This window comes from Eulemur rufifrons, chromosome 4 (genome assembly GCF_041146395.1).
Source record: "Eulemur rufifrons isolate Redbay chromosome 4, OSU_ERuf_1, whole genome shotgun sequence".
Taxonomy (NCBI): domain Eukaryota; kingdom Metazoa; phylum Chordata; class Mammalia; order Primates; family Lemuridae; genus Eulemur; species Eulemur rufifrons.
The window spans coordinates 71,295,026-71,322,273 of record NC_090986.1 but is presented as its reverse complement, the minus strand read 5'-3'; the positions used below and the strand labels follow the sequence as shown (position 1 = coordinate 71,322,273).

Sequence of the window (27,248 nt, the reverse complement as noted above, 5' to 3'; positions counted from 1 at the left end):
TGATTGATGAAAACATTCATTGCTTCTATGTTTAAAAAAAAAAAAAAATTGCAAATTAGCCTTAACCCTTTGAGGACCCTGTTAGCAGCAAATTACCGTCTTCACAAACACCACGTGTCATCGTCCCATTCGGTAGAGGGAAAACGCTACAAAGATACCTGAAAACACACTTTCTGTTCTGCCGTTCAAGCATCGAGTGCTAGATAGATCAGATGAAACTGTTTTTACATAAATTTTGGGGGGAAAAAAATCTCAGAGTCTCAAAGGGTTAAGCCAGGACTTTGAGTGAAAGGGTCTTATTAAAAGGGCGAGTTGGGGGAGCGCACAGTCTCGGAGGAGCTGGGGGAGTAGTCCTCCGACTCCGAGTTGAGTTCCGGCGGAGCGGGCTGCGCCTTGTACCGGCTCCTCACATCCGGGTGGCGTCTTCGTCGGAAAACCTGCCTCTCCTTATCAAGAGCGGTGGTCTAGCAGGGGCATAAAATGAGAAAGAGGACAATTAGGCCGAGGGAAATGGCAAAACACACTCTAGAACGTACTGAGATGGGAAAAAAATCTGCTGGCCAAGTTCACCTGTCCATCATAGCTCACTTTTGTGGACAACAGGCACCCCGCCTGGGGAGCTCTCGGCTCCCCCTGAGTCCAGCTCTTTAGGGGGACCTGGTCATGACATCAGTAGGCACAGGCAGGATGGATGATGTCTCGGGCTTGGCCTCGCCCCAGCCCTGCCCAGACTCCCGCTAGCTCCACATCTGTCTGCCCTTGGTGGCTCCTAGGCTGTCTAGGGAACCCCCCGCCCCCCCAGCCCCGGGGTACACGGGAGCCTCAGTCCTGTGTCTGTGACAAGTAGGAACACGCACGGGCCGCCTGGATCAACACTGTAACTCGGGGAAGTCCTATAATAAAGACGAGAGGTGATGCAATTATCAGACCTGCACACAGAGCCACCAGCTCACCCTGTCCAAGCTCACCTCCTCACCCTAAATGATCTTACTATCCCTTGATGAGGGAGTGTGGCTGAATCTCGGGGAAGGATTGGTTTAATTTTAATGAAAGCAATGCCTGCAACTGAACAGTGCTTTGAATGCAATGAAATCAAATGGAAACCTTCCCACGATTTCACTTTACAACGTTCATTTTCATCGTAGTATGTGGTAGTTCATGAAATCGAGATTCAGCTCCGTAGCTATTCCAACTCCCGTCTCTATGCCTCGTTTTCCTGAGGAAACCTCAGATGACCTCCTGGTTGTGTGATCTGCCCGTAGCTCTGGAAGTTATTACGGCATCAGACTGGGGGCAGCGTGACTTATCATAGATTTAATGGGTGTGGGAGGAACTGGATCATTACAGGGAAACCTTGCACAGAAAGCAGAAGAGCGGGGACAGAGTCTGAAGAAAAATATAGAACACATATAAAAGTTGAAGGCATTCTTGTTTGAAAATCCCTCTTTAAAAGGATATAGCCTGGAGGTTTTCTGCTTTTAAGAGATTACTTTTCCTCTACAGGGATATATGCCACCATTTTTCCTCTTGAAAATTTACTGTTAGCTTCTTCAAAGAACAGAGATAAATTTATAGCAAGCCTGGTTCTGAGAACAAAGTGAAAACTAAGCCCCTCATACAATTGTGGTATAGCATTAGAGCAATCTCAGATCTAAAATAGGCAATCAAAGTTCCACAATGAAGTAATAAAGAGAGAAAGAGAGGCAGTGTGTAGAATCAGTGCAGTAAATGGCTTCGTTAGGCTGAACTGCTCTACTTTAAAAACTCTCCACACACTGAGTAACAGTGTTACAGGCCAATAAGGAAGATAAACTTTAATAATTCACTTCTCGTTTTACTAGATTGTTAATACAATGATTCAATAACTGGGTTGTTGCAATGTCTACCTTTGATTCTTCTACTTGTTGAATTTTTAAGGACCCTTATATAGTTCTTGGTTTTATACCCATTGATTTTATGATATTTTCGGCATCATAAACCCAAATTCCTAACTGTATTTAAAACATTGTAAAGTTACAACACATGGTATTTTGCTTTCAAAGCAAACTGAAAATGTTCTGTTTGTGTAGAGCTGAATGTTTGTAAAAAAACAGACGTCTATTTAGTCTGCCTGACATAAAAAACATTCTGTAGTTAATCCAAGAGTAATATAAACTCTTCCCTTGGCCATAAAAAAAAAAAAAAACTTTCTGTTTCTACCTTCTTGAGAAAGAAAAAGAGTCTTTGGCATCGGACTGAATCCTGACTCGTGAGCAGAGGCAGTCAGCTGTGGGCAAGGAAAGCGCCCTGGGCTGTCGTCAGGAATTTTGTTTCCTGCCTTGACCACGGCCAGCACGTGGCTGTGTGAATCATTCACTCAGGTTTTGTGTATGCTAAATAAGGAACGGGAATAATTCCTTCCCACCCTTATAGAGCTGCTAGGGGGGAAATGGACGTGCAAATGCTTTCCAAACAACCAAGACTCCCAGAAACGTAAGGTGTTCTTCTTTTCTTTACAATTTGATGTAAGATGTTGTTGTAAAATGGAGTAACTGCAAGTCAGAGGAAAGCAATGCAATCAAAGCCCAGATTAGAACTTCACTCAGAGGACTTTCCTTCCCTCACTTTCATTGGCACCTGCTTGATATTTATCTCACCTCCCCATAATCTATTCAATTACTTCAAGTTACACCCTTGGCTGCAGCCACTGAAATATGCCATTTCTCCACGCATATCATAGCCCAGCGTGTGCAGAAGCCAGTGGCACTTAATATTGAGCTCATGCTTGGATAGTCCCAATGTCCTTATTTTCACCTGCATTTCTGAAAATCCTTCCAATCATATCCTCTTCCTTACTTGTCCCTCTGCCTGGAGAGTCCTTGCCCTGCCCCTGTTTAGGAAGTCAGTTCTGCCACTCTTGCCTGTTTCCCTAGTTAGTAGCTTTCTGAGTGTTCACCTTTGTAGATGAGAACTCGTGCCCAGGTGCACCTGAGCTCCGAGGTGCACGGTTCCCCAGTATCCTCAAGGCACTTATTCTTGGAAACATATCATGGTCATGAGCACGTGTCACGGAATAAAGGTTTGGTGGTTGTCTCTACTGGATTTGTGGACACTAGAGTTGAAAGAGGATTTAAAAGCATTTTTTTTTTCAATGCTCTGCCTTTACAGGCAAAGAAACTGAGGCCCAGGCATGTGGAAAGACTTGACACATTGCATCACTAACTAGAAACAGAACGCAGTTCTTCTGCACAATTTACTCTGAAGTCTATTGAAGCAGGATGAATTGGAGTCACTGCACTCCAGCTGCTCACCCCTGTTCCATTCCCACCCACGTGAGCTGGGGAGAAGATACTGACCACAGGCAGCATCAAAAGCCAACAGGCATTGATGCTCAGAGAGCCTTCTCTTAGGAATAGCAAGCAGGGACCCCTGCGTGTATGATCCCATTCTGATTTGGGAGGTTTGTAAACTTCTAGAAAGACCTGGGTCTGATGACAAAGATGCAGTTTCCTATCCACCAAGCTCCTTGTAATATTCTCCAAGGCTGCGACTAATGTTGAGGGCTCACAACTGACTTGCTCTCACAGACGTTCCAGTGGTGTCACTGTCCACAGGTTTCTCTTCCCTGGGCCCCTGCTCACTCTGCTTCCAGAACTTATTTTAGGAACTTCTTCCTTCTCTGTTCCCATCACAATATAGCACTGGTATCACTACACATCCTGTCTACACCATAAGTGACTCTAATTAACTGTTTTTCCTGCCACATTGTAGACTCTTTGGAGGACCAAGATCAAGTCTTGGACATCTTGTCTGTGTTTCCCACAGTTCGTTGCACACCACAGCTACTCTATGCACTGTGGCTTTTGGAATATGGGGAAGTACAACAGAGGTTGTCTGTTTCTCTCCGGAGCACCCAAGCCCCACTCCATCCTGTACGCAGCTGAGAGGTCAATTTCCATAAGGTCCAATTTATTTATAACTCCTCAGAAAGCCCAACTCCTTGCCCTATCTTTGCAATGTGCTTACCATAAAAATTTCCAGTGTCTGTTTCCTGTTATGACTCAAAATGATCTTGTGACATCAGCAGGCTCATGATCTCTTTCTATCTGACACTTGATTTTCTAGCACAGCATCATTTACTCCGCCTGTGGTTAAACAAAGCTTAATTTCCCTTGGACACCTCCCCAATCCTATGCTCCGTGATTCCAGTGAAGGTGACCCTATCCCTAGCCCTGGCAGCGGGGCAGGGAAACCAGGCTTCGATTGAGTGCTGAATCCACCCATCACTGAAGCCAGACCCAACCTGTAGACCTTTCAGGTTATGTGAAAGAATAAATTTCCTTTTTGCTTAAGCCAGTTTGGTTTGGGTTTTCTTCACCTGCCATGAAAACAGTCCCAACTGACCTATCTCTGAATATACTTTAATCATTCTTACCTCTACATATTGGCTCAAGGTGTTCACCAACTTGAAATGACCTCTCCTCCTCTCTGCCTACTCAATTTTATTTATTCTCCAAGACCAGATCAAATTTTACCTCTTGTATCACACTTTTTTCTTTCTAAACTCCTCGGGCAAGAATTGTCTCAACCAAACTTTTGGCACTATATTGATAACTGACCTATTGTCTCTTCTTTGCATATTTCCTAAATACCATGTAAACTCTTCTAGGGTAGAATTTGAAACTTCTGTGCATTTTCCAGAATGCTTAGCAGACTGTGGCACACATATTAGGCATGTGTTAAATATTTCTTAATTAATACAGGGTTATTTTAGGAGATTGTATATTTTCTGAATAACAAGAAAAAATAGAACCCAAAGCAACTCTATAACACAAAAGAGTAAGAAGTTAAAAGTATTGAGTCAATATTTAAGAATACAATTTAAGTTTCAAATATTTGTTAATCTCTTATGCTTATGCATTTACCCATTCAACAGACATTTATCGTGGTCCAAGTTCTTATCACGGTAAGCCCTGTCATATATAATATCTTTAGAATTTTAATTGTGGCTACAAAATTAACTTGACTCTAAAATACGTGAAGTTCATCTTTTGCAACTGAATTCTGTAGCTCCCATATGCATTTCAGGACAGATGAATTCAGCAAAGAAATAGACTATATGCTATGATGTAATTTTTATAAAGTAAAAAATATGTAATCCAACTAATAATCCACCCCCCCCAAAAAAAGAAAGGTATTTGAAATGTAATTTACTCTCTTAAGTCTTGCATCAAAAATTTAAATTCTGGGTCCTTTCAACTTTCTGAAAGGCAGCTTTACTCTTTTATCAATCACAAAAAAATTCCCAGATGTCAAGCAAATAGGGTCTCACCTCCTTAATGCCTATCTTTGTGAAGTAAGGATGTCCTTGGGTACTGGCTTGATGCCCCATGAACACTTAAGAATTTGTAACAGATTTATTATTTTATTAGTTATGCTTTCATGGTTTGTAGCTTTGTTGAAACCTACATGAATGGGCTTGCAATAGAATTCCCAAGTGTTTCCTTAGAAAGTCACCACTTCATTCAGAGCTCATAAGAGAATCTGAGAAGTGCATTATCACATTTTGGTGCTAATGATCAAAGGTTAGAGGTGAGCAAGAAATCTTTTGAGATTCTGGAGTTGACCAGGGGTAACCAAAGCTGAAGCTGTAACCTAGTCACTTCAAACATGTACACAGTAGTGATTGCCATACTGTGTACTGGATGAGAGCCAGCAACATTGGCCAGGGGAACTTAGTAAGGAGAACACATAGTTGATGAAATAAAATGATATGGAGAAAGGTACTAATACAAACCTGTCCAACCCAGATAAACACTGCGTATTCCTACCTCAAACTGTGAACCCTTGGTTATCACAAAGCCCTTAGCAATTGCTAGATCAAGTGTGATAACAGAGGAATGGTCAAATAATGCCAGTTATCTCAGCAACCCGGGGGGCTACACATGTGGTAGCTGGAAAGCTTGAGGAAATCAATCCCCACCGTGTTTGGTGCCTGCCATAGCACCCAGCATCCCTAAATAAAAGGCAGTGCTCGCCTAACGTCAGGAGATTTATTCCAAAGATGACTACGTCTAATGAATTTGGCCAGTCGCCTCTTCTGTTACAGTAAAAGGACACTACCCTCCATGTATGCTCAGATATTTTAAGTCCTTATTTCTGACATTAAATTTGGAAATCAGCATAAATACGAATGAAGTATCCATCTGGTCTATCTATGCAATGTTAAAGGAAGAACATAGCATGGAGGAGGAGGGTCAGGAATAAATCAAGAGTATGAACTGAGGCACTGGCTTTGATTTTGCCAGTCTGGGTCACCCCACACTTCTAATGCTTGTCTTGTCTGGTAGCTTTAGCTTAATCCCCTTGGAAGCAGCAGTAGGTGGAAATCAGGAGAATTAGCTTTCTGCCCCAGCTCAGTTAATTATGTGACTTTGGACATGTTTTCTAACCACACCGAGCCCCAATTTCCAGGTCCACAGACTGAAGGGGCACTACTGTGCGTGATCCCCAGGGACACCTTCACCTAAGAAATTCTATGAATATGTTTAATATCACCATCAATCTATTATAATGGGTTATGTTTTTCTCTTAGCAAACAATAGGCCTTAACAGTCTATGGTCCAAAAAATATTTCTGTTCTGCAAGATGTACAGGATTTGCAAGGGATGTACCTCATTTTAGTTGTGAGGCAATGTTTTCTGTCATGGCAGTAATTATTGGATTTAAGTAACTGCATTTTTCAGAGGCAAACGTTGACTGCTTTTCCTTTTTTGCTTTTCTTAATTTATTGCTAGCCATCACAAATAGTCTTCATTTCATTAATAAAAGAACATTATTGTGCGTTTTGCCTTTTAGCCCATCCATTATTCATACTACCTAGGAGACTGAACTGGGGATGCAGCTGCTGGGGCATTAATCTCAGGAACCCTGTCTTTTGCTTACCCTCACTCTGCAGGACAAAGTTACGATTTGCTTGCCATTTTGGAAATGTTTTGCTTGCTAGTAAAATTAAACTGACAAATCGATTGCAATATCCACCTTTCTCATTTTATTGGGATCACTGTCAGGCTTATTGTGGGTCTGTTTTGTTTTGCTTTCATATCCTTTTGGTGTCTGGCCAGGAACTGCACAGAATCTGGAGACATAGCATGATTTTTTTTCTTAAAGTAAAGATGATCACTAAAATGGCAAAAAGAGGAATGCAACTGAGTAGCCTTCCAAGCTGTTTTCTAGGTGTGACTATCTTCAATATTATTCCCCATTTTGCTGGGAGAGTTGACTACACTTTTGCACTACTAATCTTAAACATACGCTTCTCTTGCTGACTTGGTTCTTAATAGAGTCTTAAATTGGCCTAGCTCTGCGGTGGGTTTCTGATGGCCTCCCATCAGAGAGTTAAAATTACAGCCAGTTGGTGGGGGTTGAGTTCAGGCTTCTAAAGGATAAAATTCATGTGCTTCCTCCACCCGACAGCCCCTGATTTTCTTACAGAAGCTCAACGAAGCTTCCATGTTGTTTGTTCATCATATTAGCAAACTAAAGAAAAACCATAGGCATAGATTGTCTTAAGAAAGTCTTGAAAATTTTGTACTTTCTAAGAAGATAAGTTAGGGGGTAACCTCTTTTATTGCAGAAAAAAAAATTAGCTTTGCCAAAAGGCTCACTCCTGGATTGCTAAAAATGGGATGTTGTTCTAGAGCATCTCATCTGTGATTTGATTGTGCAAACTTTGATGTACCCCCAAACTCTTCAAAAACACAACTATCCTGAAAAGCAATGGAAGAATGGTCCCTTTTTTGGAGAATGCAGTCATGTATTCAGTAACTTAACAAATATTTCCTGAAAGCCTACTATGTGCCAGGCATTCTACTAGGCAGTGGAGATACAGTTTTAAACAAGCCCTATCCCTGTTCTCATGGATTTGTTCTCTTATAGGTGGTGCCTTTTAATTTAGACACATTTCCCCCCTAGAACGAGCATTAGAAAACTTTTTCTGGAGAGGGCCAGAGAGTTAATATTATAGGTTTTGTAAGCCATTATGGTTCTCTGACACAGCTATTCAACTCTGCCTCTGTAAGGCAAAAGTAGCCTAGACACATTGTAAGTGAATGTGTGACTATGTTTCAATAAAACTTTAACAGATACAGGCAGTAGGCTAGAGTTGGCCCATGGGCCATGGTTTGCCAATCCCTGCCCTAGAAGGTCACATTCTAAACTTACACTTCATCAGGATGTTTGACTATAAGTACCTTACGTGAAATTTAATGCCACAAATGCTCACAAAAAAGATAGCATATAAGATACTGAGATGTTTAATCAGAGCATCAGAAAAGTTCATGACTCTATTTTAATAACAAATGCTTCAATCTGCAAAGAGATCAGTTTTCCCAGGAAAATCTGCCTCTCCTATGGAGTGGGTGATTTGCTCTTGGAAGTGGGAGGAACAGAAAGCAATCTTTTCCAAGTTTCTTCTGTGGGCTGGGGTCTGTGAAAGCACTTTTGCACAGGAAGCTCATTTAATCGTCACCCCAGATTTGGAAGGTGGATAATACTTTTCTCCTTTTTATAGATGGGGAAATTGAAAATCAGAGCGAGAATGTAACTTGCCCAAGGACACTGCAGGAAGTGGGTTGGATTAGTTCCAAACCCAGGACTTCTTGACTCCAAAGCCACATTCTCTCCAATTTTCAAGATTTTTTTAATTTCTCAAAGTGCTATGTGTTTTGATGTGTTTGTGAGAACTGTTGTTTGACTTCAGCATATCACTGTTTACTTTCTTAATAAAATGCATGCCAATATCTTATAATTCTTTATGTATTCTCTCGTACACATTTACCCTGATAAAGCCTATATCGTATCGATGAACATCACTAAGGAACATTCACAAAGTACGGCAAAGAGTTAGATGTTTACTTTTAAATCAAAACTAGAGAAAGAGATTCTGAAGCAAGGTCACAATAAATATGACACCACATAATTTTCAATTAACACAGAATCATCAAGAATCTCAGGAAAATGTTAAAATCTCACTTCAATTTGCACCCAAGGAGTAAGACTTGGAATGCCATGGTATTTTGTCATGTCTAATAAGAAGTAAGTTAAATTTTAAAAAGACACATATATGTTGTTGGAATCTTCTATTAAGGGACCTATGAAAACAAAACAAAACCAAACCTCCGGCAGTGAGCAACCTGTTTGACTTGGTAAAATGTAACTCAGATGGTTCGCTATTGCCTAGTTTCTTTCAATGACCCCCTTGGTGACCTTTCTGCTGCAATAGGCACAGGGATCTCGCTCATCTTTTGAGTCTGTTGTCCTAATAATTCACTCTTGGGTATCAAGCTAAAACTGCAAACCAAACCTTACTACTTTCCGGAGACTTCTCTCTGATCGCAGTTTAAGTGGTTGTGACGTTTAGATCTGTGCCTTTCCTATGCGTTAAACTTAACCTCCCAAACTTCCTTTTGCAGAGGGAGCCTCAGGAGCAGGTGAGTGGGGTGGCTAATCCCTCGCTAGGACAGAGGCATCTGCCCTTCCTTCTGGCAATGCCTTGACACTCAGCAGGGACTGAGCTCTTGGCCTGCCGAGCGAGGCCAAGACAACTTGCCACCAAGCAACCCACTATGCACTGCACCTTGCCGTGTGCATTCGGGGGCGACTGGCCGAGGCGGGCCCCAGAGCCCTCCTCACTCCACACTGCGGTTCCTCCCTGGCTTCCGCGGGAACTGTTCTTTCAAACCTGCGCTGAGCAAGATGCATTTAACTGACCCCATTCCTTTTAACAATCGAGCATGACAGCTTTTAATAGCCTTGCGGAGATGGCACACGGCTGCCACCGCTCTGCCTCATTACTCACTGTTTCGGGATGGTGCTCGAATCCAATATGCACATTTTAGTCACGTCATGCCTGGGAACTCAACCACCCTTTTGTCCTGGCTCACCTCCCTGTTTTATTTTATTTAGCGTTTTTAGCTTATGTCTTGTTTTGATATTTGTCTTATTTAATTGGGTTACCCAGTTCTGGCTGGTGCCTTGTTCTGCAAGCTGAAGATGCAGAATTCTTCTCCGTGTGCTATTGGTCACAGCACCTGCTGCGGTGACAGCTTCACTTGGGAAAGGTAGCAATGTGTGTGACCGTGTCCCCTTTCAATAAGGACATATTTTCAGGAAATGTAACGGGATGTAAATGTTTTCCAGTGGCTTGCAGCAGGGAAAAATGATGGCTTCTTGGGCTGGGAGGGTGCGGAATGAGCCCAGTGAGCTCATTTCTGGGACGGAGTCCCCGCTGGACTCCAGGTGACAGGAACAAAGTTTCCTGGATAAATGGGCTAAGTGGAGACTACCACTCCCTTGGAAGCAGCTCTCTGTTAAGAGGCAGAAGAAAGAAGGACAAAAAGAGGAAAATGGACCCCCCACTATTTCCCTACCATCACGAAAAAGACAATGAAGAGGGATATGCCAATTCTGGGCACCCCGAAAAGATGGCTCTTTCAGCCTGTGTGCTCTGATGTGAACTGCTCTACAAAAAAGCAAACGTGACTCCCAAGTGTTCTGCTCAGCGTCGTGGAAACAGCCACGAGCACTTTAAACACAACAGTGGGGCGTGGGGATGTTCGCCTGTAATGACTGTTTATGTTGGAAAGTTGGCTGCCACCGTGCTCAGACAAATGCTCCTACTTCCGTGGAGATAAAAGGCAAGCATTTGCAATCAGTGAGGAGAGCGTGTTCGTTCTGGGGCTAAATGGCATTATAAAACTTCCTAATTAAGCATATATGCCGATGAGTTTTTAGCATCATTTCTCCAATTTAGCAGCGCATACTGGGTGCGCTGTTCAGTGCGGCATTAACTATAAACATTGTTGTTACTGCCCCCAGCTGGAAAACAGAGCAGTTTATGTGTGGAAGAAAAAAGAGATTATTTCCCATCTGCTCCTGCCCATTATTCAGGGATGTGTCATTTTGTCTGTTGATGGGAACCAGCACCAGGATTTTAGTTAAATGGCCTTTTTATACGTGGCTACGTTTATCAATGATTGTGTTTACTTGGTGTTTTTGTGCCCACCCTTAATCCTACAAATGAAGTAATTTAATTTTCTGAGGGTTTGTCTTTTTGCAAAATTAGATGAACTTATATGTGTAATTTTTATGATACAAAGATGTACAACTGTAATTAGACATACTTGATGCCTATTTTTAATTGTATATCAACTTCACACATATATATCTGGTTAATATGCCTGAGGTTAGGAGACATACAATTAAAAAAGGATGGAGCATGGTGTGATTCAATTTATAGAAAGTACAAAACCAGCCAAAGCTAATTAATGTGGACAGACTCTGGGGTCAGTGTTTACCCTTGGGGCGAAGTGACCCCTCCTGGAAGGGCCGGGGGGGGGGTCCCTCGTGGGGTGCTAGGAATGTTCTGTGCCTGACCTGGGTGCTGCTTTACAGGGGCATGTTTGGCTCCTGAAATGTCGCTGAGTTGCACATTCATGTATGTGTGCTATGCTGGAAGTATATATTCTTCCAGTAAAGAGTAAAAGATGGATGAATCAGCCTCCATGTTAAAAAATCAAAAGCAGAGTCGGCACGAAGGCAAATTATGATTCATTCACCCTCCCCCCTCCACGAAAAGGTCAAAAATAAAGTTCTTTCTACATCTATAAAGCTAATGACTTAGGTAAATAAAAAGGTTGACATGCAATTCCTACATGCATGTCAAGGGGAGAAGATACAAATAGCCTTCTCTGTAAAAATGACTTTAAAACATTTTATTGAGGTTTGGGTGTTTTCTTGTTTGAAACATTTGGAAATTATCATGATCTCAGTATAACTGCATCTGGATGGTTTGTCAAGGTGTGCCCTTTTCTGCTTTTTTGTGGCCTTTGTTTAGAGTGTCTAATTACAGAAAAATAATTAGGGGCTAAAATTATATGTATATGAAATATAAGTACACATATATTACATATACATATATATTTTTCTTTTTTGTAAAACGTAGCAGTCTCATCCATGAAACAATGTCAGCCACGATGTTGCTACAGACAGGTTCTATAATTTGGAGAAAACAAATGCCAAAACCAGTGGAATTTTTTTTTTTTTTTTTTTTTTTTTTGGCAAATGCTGAGACGCGGAGCTTTACCTGGAGATCATTTCAGAAACATTAAGACGGAGAAAACAAGTTCCCTAGGACTTCTCAGAGTTCATTTCTCAAACCATCAAAAACCATCCTGCTTGTGGATAACTTAAAGAGACACAAACAATGCCCCTTGAAGGAAATGCCAGGACAGTTGACTGGAATAGAAAACGATTGGAATAGAATTCTTAACCCAGTTAGAAAAAAATCGATACCTCCCATAGTCCCTTTTGCTTGAGCAGATAAGCCAGCTAAGTAATCTGACAGTTACATAATATTGAAAAATAAATTCATGCAAGAGCTAGTACATAGAGGGATTTCCAGGGGGAGAGAGGTAACACTAAAACAAAAACAAAACAGAAAGGTGGAGAATTTGAAAACACAAGCTTACCAACACACACAATGCATTCTATAGCCCATTGTACTTTGAGGCGCTGCTACTACTAACGTGTAAATGCATTGTTTCATCCATCTAATCAGGTCAAGGTTGGGCTTGATGACTTTAAAATGACAGTATATACTTCTATAGCACATACACTAATGTGCTATTGTTCTTCCATTTGTTAAGGGACAGAAGAGCACTGGAAATCATTGTTTTAATTAGCAACATCAGGAAAAATGCTTTGGCATTAGCACTAAATATACTGTCCTTTTAACCGGAAGGAAAATTGATACTGAGCATGTGCAATGGAAAGAAAGCTGGCAAATGTCAGTGTGAATAATGGGTGAAAAAAAGGAATGAGGGGGTGTGGCATCTCAATCAAGATTAAAATGAAACTGATAAAGCAGCATATGGACTGGATAACAAATCAAAAGCATGTTTATCCACCGAAGGAACTGGTTAATGGAGACTGCCAGCACGTTGCCATGGAAACACTGACTGTTGAGCTGCACCATCTCATACCTTATCCAATACATTCCTGGTTGTTGGTAGTAGTCCAAAGACCCTGATCTCTTGATGGTAAACCCGTGGTCCAGCTGAGCAGAGAGAAATGGGGGCAACTCAGTGGATCAACATTGTGCTAAAGAATTAAGACTCCAGACCAAGCTGTTCTGCATTGACTATATATGTATCTATAGTTACGATGCCTCTTCTGCAGGGTAACTAGCTAATATCCTACATCTTCACATTGAAAATAAAGAGGCAAGAAGAGACACTAATCCCTCATGAATATCTCACAGGCCAATTTGTTAGAATAGATCTAGTTTGTCAAACAATTTTTTGAATGCACATTTAATCGTGGCCTTTCAATTTCTAAAGATATAAACACCTCTTCATATGGCATAAAATGGAAAATGATTTACAATTAAATAAAGTACTGAAATAAGCTTTAGCCACCTAAGAGAAAGCAGATTGGACTCCCAAAAGTATTACCCCATAAGGCTTAAATTTGAGGGCTTCATAACTATGAAATGAAAGAGGAAAAGAGTCAGGTTTTGGACCCCCACCCATCACAGCAATTTGAATTTCTTTCTTTAAGAGTTAATTCTTCAAAAGCAGAGCTACTCTTAAAGGTGAATCTTAATTACATTTCTAAACTAAAATGATATAATATAAAGCAGTCAATAAAATTTCTCTATGAAAATATGGAACATAAAATCAAATAAAAACAGTTTTCACTGTATATTAAAAATGCATATGTATAGTTAAGTGCTTATGATTAACAAAAAGGACAATAAATAGAACACAGGATACATTCTTAAAGCTGTTCAACCTGGAATAAGATGTTAGCCTTTGGCTACCTGGGAATAAAAAATTCAACCCCCAAATCTGAAGAACAGTAATCATGCTGCATGCCCGCTTCCTCATTCTGCCCATGACAGGATGCAACTTGCACGCTTTTCCTTAGAAAGAGGCTCATGAGTTCTTTCAAGTGCGGTACTGGTGTGATGCTGGTGACAGTTTCTACCTCTCAATTCACAAAGGCATTTCAAAAACATGCCAGGGCGCCAGGCATTTAAACTAAAAACTGCTTGGAGGATTTGGTGTTCTGATTATAAATTAGGATATCCCAGTGTTCATGGAAAGCAATGTGAGGTTTTAATCTTTTTAAAAATGTGTGTTTTGTTTTATTTAGGAAAAAAATAGAAGTGCACTTGCTCTTAGGAAGATGAAGGTGTGCGCTTGTTTTAGCCCACGAAGACAGCTGCTTAGTAATTAGCTCTCTATTGCCATCTACAGGCAAAGTGCCATATATCAGGTCTCTCATTTTAGAACTAAGCTTTCCCAGTATCACAATTATAATATGCACGCTGATTAGTATGGATTTGTTCAATTAGATTGAAATGCTCTATTTGCATGAGCAAAATGCAAAAGAAGAACTTTAAAGCATTAGGAAAATTATCGGTTAAAATAATAAACAGCATTAAATGAGGAAAAATAAATTGGAACTGACATCTTAGTCATCGGTTCTTCATCAAAGCTGAGCAAATCTAATAATGCCTCTCTCTCCTCCCTCAGCTCTCAAAAAGTCCACCGTTAAAATGTCATCTCTAATCCATTTTATGTCTATAAATTGCATTTTAATAACCTTTTGTTTCCCTTTCTCTCTCTCTCTCTCTCTCTCTCTCTCTTTTTTTAACCCCCCAACTACTAGGAAAGGCAGCAGAGGGACAATGGCGTCTTCCTGAGCAGCAGAATGCTGCAGCTCTAAGGCAGCAATGGCTTTCCACTTAATCACATGGCTTGACCTAATGTCAGCGCACCTCCCCTCCTTCCAGGAGGGCGTGTGATCCCTGTGAGCTTCCAGCTGGTAATTACTCTCCTCGCCAACTCGAGGCCCTCTTGCAACCTTCAGATAAAGTTATCATTTGTCCTTTCTTTGGTCTTAATAATGTAGGGGGTGGGAAGCAGAGAAGGAAAAAAAATGACAACATGAACAAAAACCACTTTGGCTCAGAACCATGAATACATGTTAAACTACACTCATGTCATAAATTACACCTGCGAATAGAGGCTGTTGGTTATGACAGTATACTATTTTTTCTTTTGTCATTCTAAGATAGAAAAAGTATCACAGATTTCTTTAAGGTATCGGTGATCTCCAGCAGGTAGTTAGGTTTCTAACTATGGAAAGGGAAGTACCAGTTAAAAACTAATGTTTAATTGATTTCCTTATTTAAAAAAAGACACTACATTCTAAATGGTATTTTTAAAAAATTTTAGGTGTTGTACACAATTTCTACAAAAATTAGCCCTATGATAGAGGCAGTTTAAAATAAAATACATTATGTTATAGCCTCAGGGGAGAGTATATATGTCAAGGGAATTTCTGTCTGAATGAAATTTATGCTGAAATCAGTTTTTTTCTAAATCTAGCAAACAGAAGTCATTACTGTATTATATCAATTATAGGAATTTTTATGGTGTGGGTGAATTAATAGACTAAATTATTAAATTATCAGGATATCCTCTACCTCCCACTTATATTCTACCCCACAGCGGAATATTACTCCTTGGCAGTCAAACTTTTGTTTGAGTTGGAATATTATTTAATGCCAGGACTTCTTTCTTGTGATAGTCCCCTGCCACTTAGTCTTTGCTCTTTAAGAATGAAGAAGTAAGTGGTTACGGGACATAAACGAACTTATTCAATGTTATTCCGAAAGTTATATAACAAAGGCAGCCAAAATGGCCACTTTCGAATTCCCAGTCCCGCCCTACAGTTGGAGACCTCCCCGGGCTTCTTGTGGAGGGTAGAGACGTTTATGAAGGAAAAGCATTCTGGAGAAGGTGCATAAATGAACCTGTTATGGTAGCCCAGTTTCTCTTGAAACAACCTCTGAAATTTACATTGATATTCTCTTCCATGCTTGAAATATTAACGATGGCAATTAACATTTCAATTGTGCTGTAGAGCTCATAAGGCACTTTTTAAGATATACTTTTCCAAAAACAGTCAATTATTTTGAATTTAAGTTGATAATTATTTTTTAAAAAACCTTTAGTGGATAAAGATTAAATAAGCACACAACTAATGCATAACACAGCATTACACAGCCCACTTTACAATTTATATTACTAGTTTCTGCAGTTTCCATGGAAAATATGTTAGTGATGAATTGAGAAACTTGCATTTAAAACTGCATTCAAAGTCGTCCAATCATGACACTTAAGAAAAAAAATTAGTGGACCTTTGATCTTCAAATACTAACTGGAGTGTTTTGAGATCCACTTAGATGAGGTTTTAATAAATTTATATGGATTGGGTTTTGGAATTTATCCAAGTTTGATTAAAATAGGATTTCCCCTCAAATATGTGTTATCTGTCAATTGGAAAATTGCCCTGATGTTCCTGCTCTTAGTCATTACAAGACTCCCAGAATACTGTGAACAAACCAATGTTGAGCAACCAAGGCAAACTTAACCAAAGACTCATTAAAATGAAAGACCAAGAAAAAAGGAAACAAAAACAAAATGACAGAGGTGGAAAGGCATCATCCTCTCTAGCAGCTGCAAGCCCTCAGCAGTCCTTTTCATGGACAAGCGTGCTGGCAGTCCATTCCAAAAGAAAACATTGAATCAAACATTTTGGAATAGACTTATTTCTTGAATGAACAACGAAAACAGAATGTCTGGTTTAGTTGAGAATCACCATGAGATTGTTACTTGCAAAAATTACTGACTGAGTATCAGCTCATAACAAAGAACACTGACCATCTATGGAAGACATGGAGCACAATTTACTTCTACACTGAATTTTCTCAGAAGAACTAAAGAGAGAGGGCAAGAAGAACAACTTGAAATTTAAAAACCTCAGTGGCACTGAGGAACATCTGAAAGCGTATACATTCTGTTTAGCACCGTCAGTTGACTCATGTGCCAGTTACTCACACGCATGTAAGTCACTATTGAAAGTGTTGAGAAACATGAAATGCAAACAGTACAACAGCCTGTATGCATGCATTTGTACCATTTACAAATTCTGGAAGCCCATATCAAATATTTAGTAACCCAGATCTGGGATTGGTGGTATCAAATAGGTCACTTATTTATCTTTAGCTTTATCTGAAGCTCTAGCGCAAACCAAAAAGATAAAGAGAAAGAAAATAAAAACACCCATAGAAGCAATTAAATATTCAGTACTGCTCATGAGTGAGAGGTACTGTTGAATAGCATAAATACTTTTGAAAAAGACTACATCATAGTGTCTTAAGTTTTTTGTTTAGAAAAGAAAAACAGCTCAAGTGATTTTCACAAATATGCTGTTAAAATTTCCATACTCTGAAAAAAGAAGAAATTATTAAAAATTCAAGTAATCAGGCACTTGAATATATTTATGTTAGAATATGACACCAGGAAGTATGAGGTTTCATTATTCCTTGGCCCAATTTAATCTTTGCCTAGAGCTGCTATCAAATTGCATGTAGTGTATGTCTGCATGTATAGAACAGGAAAAAAAAAATTCTTGTGCAGCTGCATCAATAAAATGGTAAATGTTGAAAGACTTTCAACTTTAAGAACAGAAATTTCTAAGGAGAAAGATATCATGACTTAGTTGGGTGTTCACAGCAATTCAATTTCACTGAAAATCTTACTGTGTAAGCTTTCTGCTATGCTTTAGCTTTCGTTTAGGTCTAGTATAGAGATCTGTAGTGTTCCAATCTCTCTCTGCAACGTTGTCTCTCTTGGCTTCCCTCCTCTTCTAGGTCCTGGCAAAAGGACACTATAAACTCCTTTCCTTAGAGCCAAAAAGTTTGCACTGGCACAGAGTCCAGTGCAAGGGAGGTTTTCTGCTTTAAAAAATAAATCATGAAATTAATATATACTGCAAGACACCCTGGAGGTGTTGGATAATGATGTGCTGCCCAGGGAAATGATCCGCAAAAACACATAATATATATAAGCCCCATACCTCCTCTAGTGCATTAAGTGGTTGAGCTGTCTAAAGAAATGACCCATTCTGCTGTCTCTGGGTGGAATCTCCTGAGTAACGCCTGTCTCTTAGGCGGGTTGCCTTTAAAAGTTATAGGTGGATATTTCAGATGCTTACTGCTATGACAGAAACTCCAGCTGCTGTGCTATTCGGCTTGGGGCCTGTGTTGAAATGCTTCTTTATCTTTCCAGCTACTGACAGCTGATGCTCATTTTCTGGGAGCCCATCATCCTGGAGGAAAAAAAAAAAAAAAGAAAAGAGAAAAAAAAATGAGATAAATGGAAAATGAAGCCCAAATCTTCTAGTCACAGGCAGTGATCTTAGAATTCATAAGATGTCAGATATAAACCAACCAATGTCTACTCATTAAACACTGTTGTTGGAAGGACTGCTCCAAGATTTCATTCATTTCCACATCTGCTCTAAAATTAATTTACCCTGTGTCATCTGACCCTCAGAGGTCTGTTTCTAAATAATAAAAAAAAAATTATTTCTGTTTTTGGTTTCTAATAAAATCTATTTCAACCATGGCTCTAGGAACATATGTCAAAGAGCAAGGTAATCTGGACAACCAAAAAGAAAAAAAATCAATGTGAACATCCTCTTTTTTTTTTTTTTTCATCTTTCTCTTAGCCCATCATTTAGACCCAAAGCCAAGGAACCTGGCAGGCCTGGGCCGCTGCATGGCCTGTAAATAAACTCAGCCTTGTTCCACAGCTACTCAATCAGCCATTCTATAATCCCAGACAATCTTCCAGGCAGGAAGTTCTTCCTTAAATGTTAAACTCTCTTTGCTGCCTTCAAATCATCTGTTATTGTGACCTCTATTCTCTGCCGGAGCCATCTATGACTGAGGCTGGACAAATTGCTCTCTTGTACTAAATACTGTTAGAATAACAATAAACCAGGGTCGTCAGTATGTGTCACCACTTACTAGTTCATGATGAAAAGGCTGCATGATTCTTCAAGGCAGAAACTGTGTTTTGCTCCCTACAGAATCCCCAGCTCTTAGCATAGTGCCTTGGCACACAGTAGATGCTTAATAAATAACTGGAGAATAAATGGATCAATGGGTAATAAAGAGTTTGTTACGAGCTGTTAAAACCAAAATCCTGGCAAGACCTTCAATGCCACTCATCATTTTTCTTTTGTCCTTCCTCTCCGTCATTTTGCATGTAATTTCTTGGCTCTACCCGGGAAAATAAATCTGCTCTTCCCAAGCATAATGTGCTTGCTCTTTTTGCATGAGCTGGTCTCTCCACGTGGGATTTTCAGCACTTGGCTATTCATTTATTCAATCGACATGAACTGCATGTCTACACAGACCAAGCACTACAGCAGGTGGGCAAACAAAATAGGCATGAGCCCTGCTCTTCCGGACCACGTGGACTCTCTGTTTTCTTCAAACTTTGGGTGGGAATGACTTGTTCCAAGACAGTTTTTCCCAATTAAGCACAATTCATTCTCCTGGCTCTTCTGTAAACCCCTAATCCTTTCTCATTATATCAGTTTGCACTATTTATATTGTTTGGTGTTAAGTGATTTTATAAAGTCTTGCTCTTTTGTACCATGTCTTCCAAATTTTCTGTAATCTTTAATGCAAACACTTGGTTCAGGGTCCTGCATTCAGCGGATACTGAATTTATGATATTCTTGGACTTACTGATTAATGACTAGAAGAAGGAATAACTAATATGCTTATTAAGACACATATGAAGCCAAGTCTGGAGGGAGGAGGGTTTCCAATGATACAGAGAGAATTAATTTTTTTTTTTTTTTGCATTGTGGAAAGTAGTCAGAAATAAAGTGAAAATCAGTTCTAGCAGGATGCGACTTGGGGAACAGAAAAAGGGCCGTATGGAGTGATGACTATGTCAAGGGCTATGCTGGCGATGCCAGGGGGCGGGAAGAAGAGATGATCTCTATGCACCAGAACCCCGCAGGCTAACTGGGAGACAGAATACGCACGTACCACGGCAGATCATGACACAGGTCAACGAGATAAGAAAGAGCTGTTACCAGGTCACAGCTCCCCGGTTCAGCTGGAAACACCAAAAAGTTCAGAGGAGAAAGGACATAGTTTCTGTTGTGAACAGTCACAGCAGACTTCATGCGGGACGCGATGGGAAGTGTGCTGACAGGCAGCGAGGAAGGAAGGTGATACTGGTGTACAGTGCGTGCATGTGGGAAGCCACGGGGCATGTTTGCAAACAGTCAACCAATTCATCTCTGGCTAAGAGTTTATGTGGGAGAGTAAGGGCAGAGAAAGCTGAACGAACAAGAAAAGGTGGGCTGTAAACGAGTACCGCAAAGATCCAGGGATTGAAACTTTAGTCTCAATCAGGAATAAAGCAAAGCTTTTTAATCAGTGGGATGTGTCAGAAATGTACACGACTACTCTCCCTTTACTCAGATATTTTTACGGTACACTATCCAGTTCCTGCCTCTGCAAGTGACAGAGAAGTGGGATGATAATCGCAAAGAATTAGGATGATGCCGTTCAGAGTTCTAGATACAAGAGCAAAGTCAATAATGTATATAAAAAAGGTGAATGAAACAACAGATCCCTGGGATACAAGTCAGACAACAGATCTGGGAACCTGTTGGACTTTTTGAGAGTATGTAAACATTTGACAAGAGATGAAATGATGCTGCAAGTCTTAAAAGTCTTAGTATCCTGCCTGCGGCAGAGTGCGGGGTTCTGGCCGAATGAAAGGGGCCACCCTGATGCAGTGGTGCCCCACTGGCCTCACCCCAAGATTACACTCGTCCTTCTAACCACCATTGCTTCATAAAGGTCCAGGCTATTTGATCATAAGATAGTTTGAAAAACAGGATGGGGAAGCAATTCGAGGGAAGGTTTTTCTTTTTGATATGAAAGAAACTTGAGCATATTTTGTAGTCTCCGTAAGAAGCTAGAGGAAGGGGAGGGTTAAAGACAGGAGAAAGGGCAGGGCAGGATGGAGGGTGGAAAGGGAGCAGTTTGCCTTGGGGAGGTGTAGGCTTACCTCTTTCCCCAAGACAAGATGAAACAAAGAGACACCGGAGAGACCTGTTTTGAGGTGCAGGGGAGACGAGTTAAAAGAGAAAGACAGGGGAGGAAGGTGACGAGAGGATGAACCGTCACGTGGCCCTGTGCTAACGGTTTACATGCACAATCTCCTTCATCCGCAGCCTACCATCTGCCATGTGCATTATCAGGCCCATGTTGAAGATGAGCAAACGGAGGCTCAGCAAGGTGAAATCACTTGCTCAAGGCCACCCAGCTAGCAAGTGGTGGAGTCAGGACTGAACCGGGTCTGAGACTCTGTGCTTTCTCCCACGCCACGCTGCGTCAGTTGAAAGTGGTCCCTAGCACGGCGTCTGGCTACAAAAAGGCTGCACGAGTATTAAATGAAAATACCCAGTGAATCATCTTTTCTGTGATGAAAAGTTGCACAATGGTGAGGGGGTATGAGAATTGAATTAGGAGACCAAAAAATAACACAGAAAAACAAAACCAAAAAAGAATATCTGGACAGGACTTCATGGAGCCTGGGAAACATTTGAAGGTCAATAAAGGGATGCTGAGCTCATCAAGGGCACAGTGGAACACAGTTAGAAACTTCTACGGCTAGAAAAGGTAGCCACCAATCTGGGATGTGGCAACGTGACCTGTTAGAGCCAGGCCCTGGGATCCTCTGTGCAGCAGGCAGCGCCGCAAAGGCCTGGCTGGTGCCGGACGAAAGGCAGTTCCACCGGGCCAGTGGTGTGGTCCTGTGATTGGCACGGCTGTGTGTGCCAGCCTGGGTGCAATTATGGGTGCAATTATGCTCCGTAAGAGCAACCCCTACTTAACTTCCTGAGGGAAACTCATCTCTTGCTGAATAAACACATCTCCCTATCCCTCCCCATCATTGTTATCTTTGCCAGAAATTTACCTTTACCTGGCTTTCCCCCGTCAGCTCTTGAGCTAAGAGTCTGCTTTCTGACCACCTCAACCTGGACGTCGTTATCATTTCCTGGCCCTGTCCTGGTCCTAATCTCCTGTCAAGTCTCCTGGCAACTCTTTCAGATCCAGGGACCTGGAGGTTAAGACTCCAGCTTTAAATTCTAGTGAAGGTTTGAGATTCCCTTGGGTTATTAGTTCACGCTGAAGCAATGCAAGTAGCGAAACAACTCTCATAAGTTGTCAGAGGTGCTGTCGACTTCATAAATCTTAAAATATTTTAGGATTTTTTTTTTCCCAGTGAAATAAGGTGTCTTAGCTGGAGTAGGTAAAACACACACACACACACACACACACACCATGACAATAAACAAGTCTACAGCATTTTTATATAAATTTTGAAGGCTTTCAGCGTAATTGGATTAAAAGACATAAACAACTGGCTTTGCGGGGATCTAATCTCTACCTGAGCCAAACAGATTGATGATGGAGATTTAGCTAACTTACTGTCATGCATCAATAAAATAAATAGGGCCATTAAAAACATACATTTTTATATATACATCTTTATCACCATTATTCAGAATAGATTATGTGCCAAAAATGTGCTATGAATTTTCTAAATGTGACAAACCTGGCAGTATTTTACAAATAGTTGTAGTATTATTACCATACGTTCTGGTTTGGGAGTAGTTTCTGAAGTTTGACACAGACTGGTTGTGGTTTGAGGTTAGCGGTTTTTTATTTAGAAATTCCCATCCACCACTTGGCAGAGCATTGCAACTGACAAGAACAAAATTAGTTTGCAAAATGGAAAATGAACTCTCACCGCTGTCTGTAGGAGACCTCACCTCCCAATCTCCATGTTGCCAGGGGTTTCTGGGACAGAGCTCCAGGGAGGCTTGTGGGGGCTGGAATGTGAAGTCACTCAGTAGAGTGAATTCCCTGCTTTCCTCCAGGAAACCATTCCAGGGGTAATGCTTTAGAAAATCCTCCTCCCCTTGTGGAATTTTGGTTTTGAATCATGGATCTGGTTTTCAGGCTATTCATTGCCAGACTCTCTTATTAGTAATATTTGTAAATTTATGAGAAGCAGGGCAATCTTGAGTGGTTTACTACCAGAGTATTCTAATTTAGTTTTAAACAATTCCAAATCCATTAGAGTACTTTGCAATAGCAGTTCCATTTCACATGCCATTGTTCTGTGCTGGACTCCTGGTAACCATCCCCAGCTGCACAGCACCCCCGGTCCCTGCGACTCTCTTCAGCACAGCCCTGCGGCTCCCTGCCTGCAGTTCACACTGCACAGTGGGGAGCAAACGTGAAGGAGATTAAGATCCACCTTGGAGCAAGGAGAGGATACGATGCCCACATGGAAAGTGAAATTCCACGTCATCATTTACAATTTGTGAATATAGATCAGTGGTTTATATATTATTACAGTGTCCTTGGGCTTCACTAAATTTCTAACAAATTCTACTAGCACAATAAGATGAATGCGTACATATTTCTGTGTGGGTAGGGCTGATTTTTATTAGTTGGCATGAAATACCCTGGGAGATTATCCAGCCTCCTGATTTTCCTTCTTTCTCTTGTTGTTTTTCCTTTTTCAGTATTTTGGCTTAGCAGTATCTTTCCAAAAGGGTAGGTGGGCTAAAGGCGGTCAAATAAGATGTATGGTCCAGGAAGGTGAGGGAAAGTCTTGAACTGGCTAAATAGCTACACTTGTCTTCTTTAAACCAGTCCCTTCCACCAGGACAAAGGTTCTCAAACTCGGTCTCACATTATAATCATCTGGGAGCTTTTAAAACTCCTGATTTCCAGATGCCACTGGTGCGGCCCATTAAATCAGAATCTCTTGGGGCAAAACCCAAGGCCTCAGATCTTGTGCAAGAAACTCCACTGAGCTTCCTGCGGACTCCTTTGAGCCTCAGTTTCTTCATTAGTGAAATCGGCAAAATAATTTGAGGTAAAACATAGATTAGTTAAAGTGACAGCATCCTAGAGCAGCAGGATAAGGGAGGTCAATATTTGGAAAATAAAAATGCAATGATAGCAATATATGTTCAAAATATTATAATGGTAATAATTTGATCCTAATCACAAATAAGAATTTTTTTGGAAATATCCGTTTAAAATTTATGAACTTCTCACCAACCTACACTTTCTATCAATAAAACATCATTTTGGGGGATAGTGACTCAAACTCTCTCCTGTGCTTTGGAATGATCAAAATGTTTGATCATTGCCTATTCCACTCTTTGTCTTTTTCTTCTCTTTTCTTTTCAAGACAGGGTCCTGTTGCCCGGGCTGGAGTGCGGTGGTGTGATCATAGCTCCCTGTAACCTCAAACTCCTGGGCTCAAGAGATCCTCCCCTCTCAACCTTCCAAGTCACTACAGATGCATACCACTACGCCTGGCTAATTTTTTTTTATCATTACTTTTTGTAGAAACAGGGTCTTGCTATGTTGTCCAGGCTGGTTTCAAACTCCTGGCCTCAAGTGATCCTCCCACCTTGGCCTCCCACAGTGCCATTCTTACAATAAGTGTGCCTAAGTCATATTTCTCCACTAGATGGGTAATAAGGTAAATAAACTTAGCTGGGACAGTTCTACAACTACATTAAAGGAAGTAGCTGTGATGCTGGAGAAGGCAACGGAGCTGGTGACACACGCACTATCTATATGGATCGTGGTGCACAAACAGGGTCACTTTTTTGGATGAGAGTCTTTCATCCTTAATCAAGCTTCTCATACACCAACATTGATAACAATGTAGGTTTTATCAGCACACAGCAACAGATGATAGAGTTGTTGTCTTGCTCAGACTCAAATTCACCAAATATGTATTAAGTCCCTATGAGGGGCTAGGGCTTAGGATTGTCCTCTCAGGCCCTTCGAACAGATGATCCTCTCTCCAGCCTCATAACATGCGGAGAGGGCAATCTTATTTTGTCCATTTCACAGACAGGAAAACAGGTTCAAAGGAGAGATGCATCTACATCCCTCTCCTAGACATGTGGCCGCATACGGACAATGCCTTTGTTCATCTTGCTCATCGGATTCTTCCAGCAACAGGACAGAGGACAAGGATACCAAGGAGCACAGCGCGGTTCGTACTCGAGTGTATGAAAAATAAATGTGGGCTTAGCGAAAGCTCCTGGAGTCAGGTTAAAACAAGTGACTTCCGCTGACTAGATTTTTTTTTATCCTATTGCCCTTGCGCTCTTCTCTCTGTTTCTTAAGAGACTGCCCTTTCAATTCCAAGTGTGCCAGGTGAAAAGGTCATTGTATAAGCAATAGAGAAAATTAGAACTAATGAGAGCACAGGAAGAGCTTTTTGACGACTTCCTTAGGGTTCACATAATTATTACTTTTCTCCCCCTTAGGTAGCGTCTTTTGTGGTGATCAGATATAGTTTGATTGCCAAATGCAAAATGTCTCGTTAAATGGATATCCTTTTAAGTTCCTAGCTTATTTATTTCGATTGCGTGTTTCTTCAGTTGTTGTACTCGGAGACCTTGACAAATACCGAATGCTGGTTGTGAAACCTTACTTTTTTTACATATTGGTTTGAAACAAAGAAAATAATCAGTTTTCAGATTTAGTTACTACATAAAAATTACTTTAAAAGTTAAGCAATTACTTGATCCATCAAGTTTTAAAACGTTTTTGCCGGAAACAGTACATTTTTTTTTTTCCTTTAGAATGTAAAGTCTTTTTGAATTATATAAAGGGTATTTTTTTTTTTTTTTTTTTTTTTTTTAGTTTTGACTCTCCTAGATGATTACTTAAATGCCATCCTTGCTTTTAGGAAATGGTTTTAAGAAATCCGAGAGCGAAAACTAAAGTGACAGCCGAAGTCCAAGTTCCAGAGGGAGCCATGGAACCTAATTATCAGCAAAGTGGGACCATGTGTGAAAACGTGTACAAAGCAGGTTGAGAAGGCAGAAAGTTACTGCTGAGACATGTGTGTGCTGCCCTAGGAAAATAATCAACATAGTTTTTCACAGGTAACGGCACAAGCCTTCTTCATTTTGTTTCTTTATCCCAGTTGAGTCAGGATATTCTTAATACAGGGCCATTTGGCTTGGAATCAGGGGAAGGGATTATGCTGTTTCCAACAGCATTGCAGAGCCCGCATGTATAAAGACACATTTGCTCACATTCGCCAAGTTATCTTCTAGCAGACACCCATACCCTGCCGGAGCTGACTCCTTCCCCGTCTTCTCCAGGATTGAGCTCTGGTATCTCCTCCTCTGGGAAGCCTTCCATGATAGCTTCCCCACACAGGTGGGCTGGGGTAGCCCTTCTCACAGCCCTGTGACTGGCTGGTTGTATCAGACATTGTTCCTGGAGGGACAGGGCTGGCAGGCAGTGGTCCTCTGATAACATTGTATTTAGCAATCTACAATGGTTACTTGTCATCTATGAATCTCTTTCCTCTATGGCTCCTCAGGAGCCTTTCGAGGGCCACATTTCCAATTCAGATTTTCCGGTTTCTTCTGTGTGGTCACCCTGTCTCATTCTTTCCAGGGCTCTCATGCAATTTGACAATTTGGGAAACATCGGCTGGCTTTTCATTAGCTCACGTAGATCAGTCAGAACCAACTGCTGCCACCAAGACAGCCTGCAGCTGGCCTGTGCCTCTTCCACCCTGCACACCTGAGGGAAAGGCACCATGACCCAGGTAGCTAATAATCATTAGAATGATGACAATGTAATACCGCATGCACCCTTTTAAATATTACAGTGCTTCCATGCTGAACAAAGGGAGGGTAGATGTGGTGGGGAGCACAGGACTTTCAAGCATCTGGGCTTAGAGTGAGGATACCTAGCTGCAAATTCTGGCTCAACTGTAAGCTTGGCTACTTCAGACAAATCACTGCCCATAGCCTCAGTCTCCTTATCTGTAAAATGGGTACGATAATACCCACGCTGACTATCTTGTAGGCTTGTTCTTAGGCTCAAATAAGATGTTTCCTAAGCTTTCCTGTCTCATAGAAAAACATAATTTTTGCTTAGCACCATGGGGCAAATGCAAAGTCACTGAGGCTGGGAGGGACCACTCGGGGATGGTGGCTGCCCTGTGCCACTGTCCCAGGGGCTGAGGGAATTAACACCTTGGCACATCTGTATACTAGCTGTAAAACTCTGCCACATTAAAAGACTTAAACCTTAGCTGCACATCTCTACTTGCTCATACTCATATCTACTCTCCTGTCATATATGTGTGACCTCCCACTGCAGTGTGAAGATCACACTCAGACACGTAAAGTGCTGGAACCTAGACCCATGGCCATCGAGTGGCAGAACATGACCAAGA

General features: G+C 41.1%; 1 protein-coding gene across 4 annotated transcripts in view; it reads right to left on the bottom strand.

Annotated features, from left to right (window-relative positions):
• Positions 1-299: 299 nt before the first annotated feature.
• DCLK1 (doublecortin like kinase 1) overlaps positions 300-27,248 on the bottom strand; it is a 301,926-nt gene continuing 274,977 nt past the window's right edge. For 2 of the 4 annotated variants that reach the window (XM_069467341.1, XM_069467343.1), the window contains 3 exons: positions 18,112-18,225; positions 13,023-13,096; positions 407-464 (listed from right to left, as the gene is read on the bottom strand). In XM_069467341.1, the coding sequence (XP_069323442.1) occupies positions 407-464; positions 13,023-13,096; positions 18,112-18,225 (246 nt within the window). Of the gene's footprint in view, positions 465-13,022; positions 13,097-18,111; positions 18,226-27,248 lie in introns of all 4 variants that reach the window. The other 2 variants (XM_069467340.1, XM_069467342.1) reach the window with 1 other exon arrangement.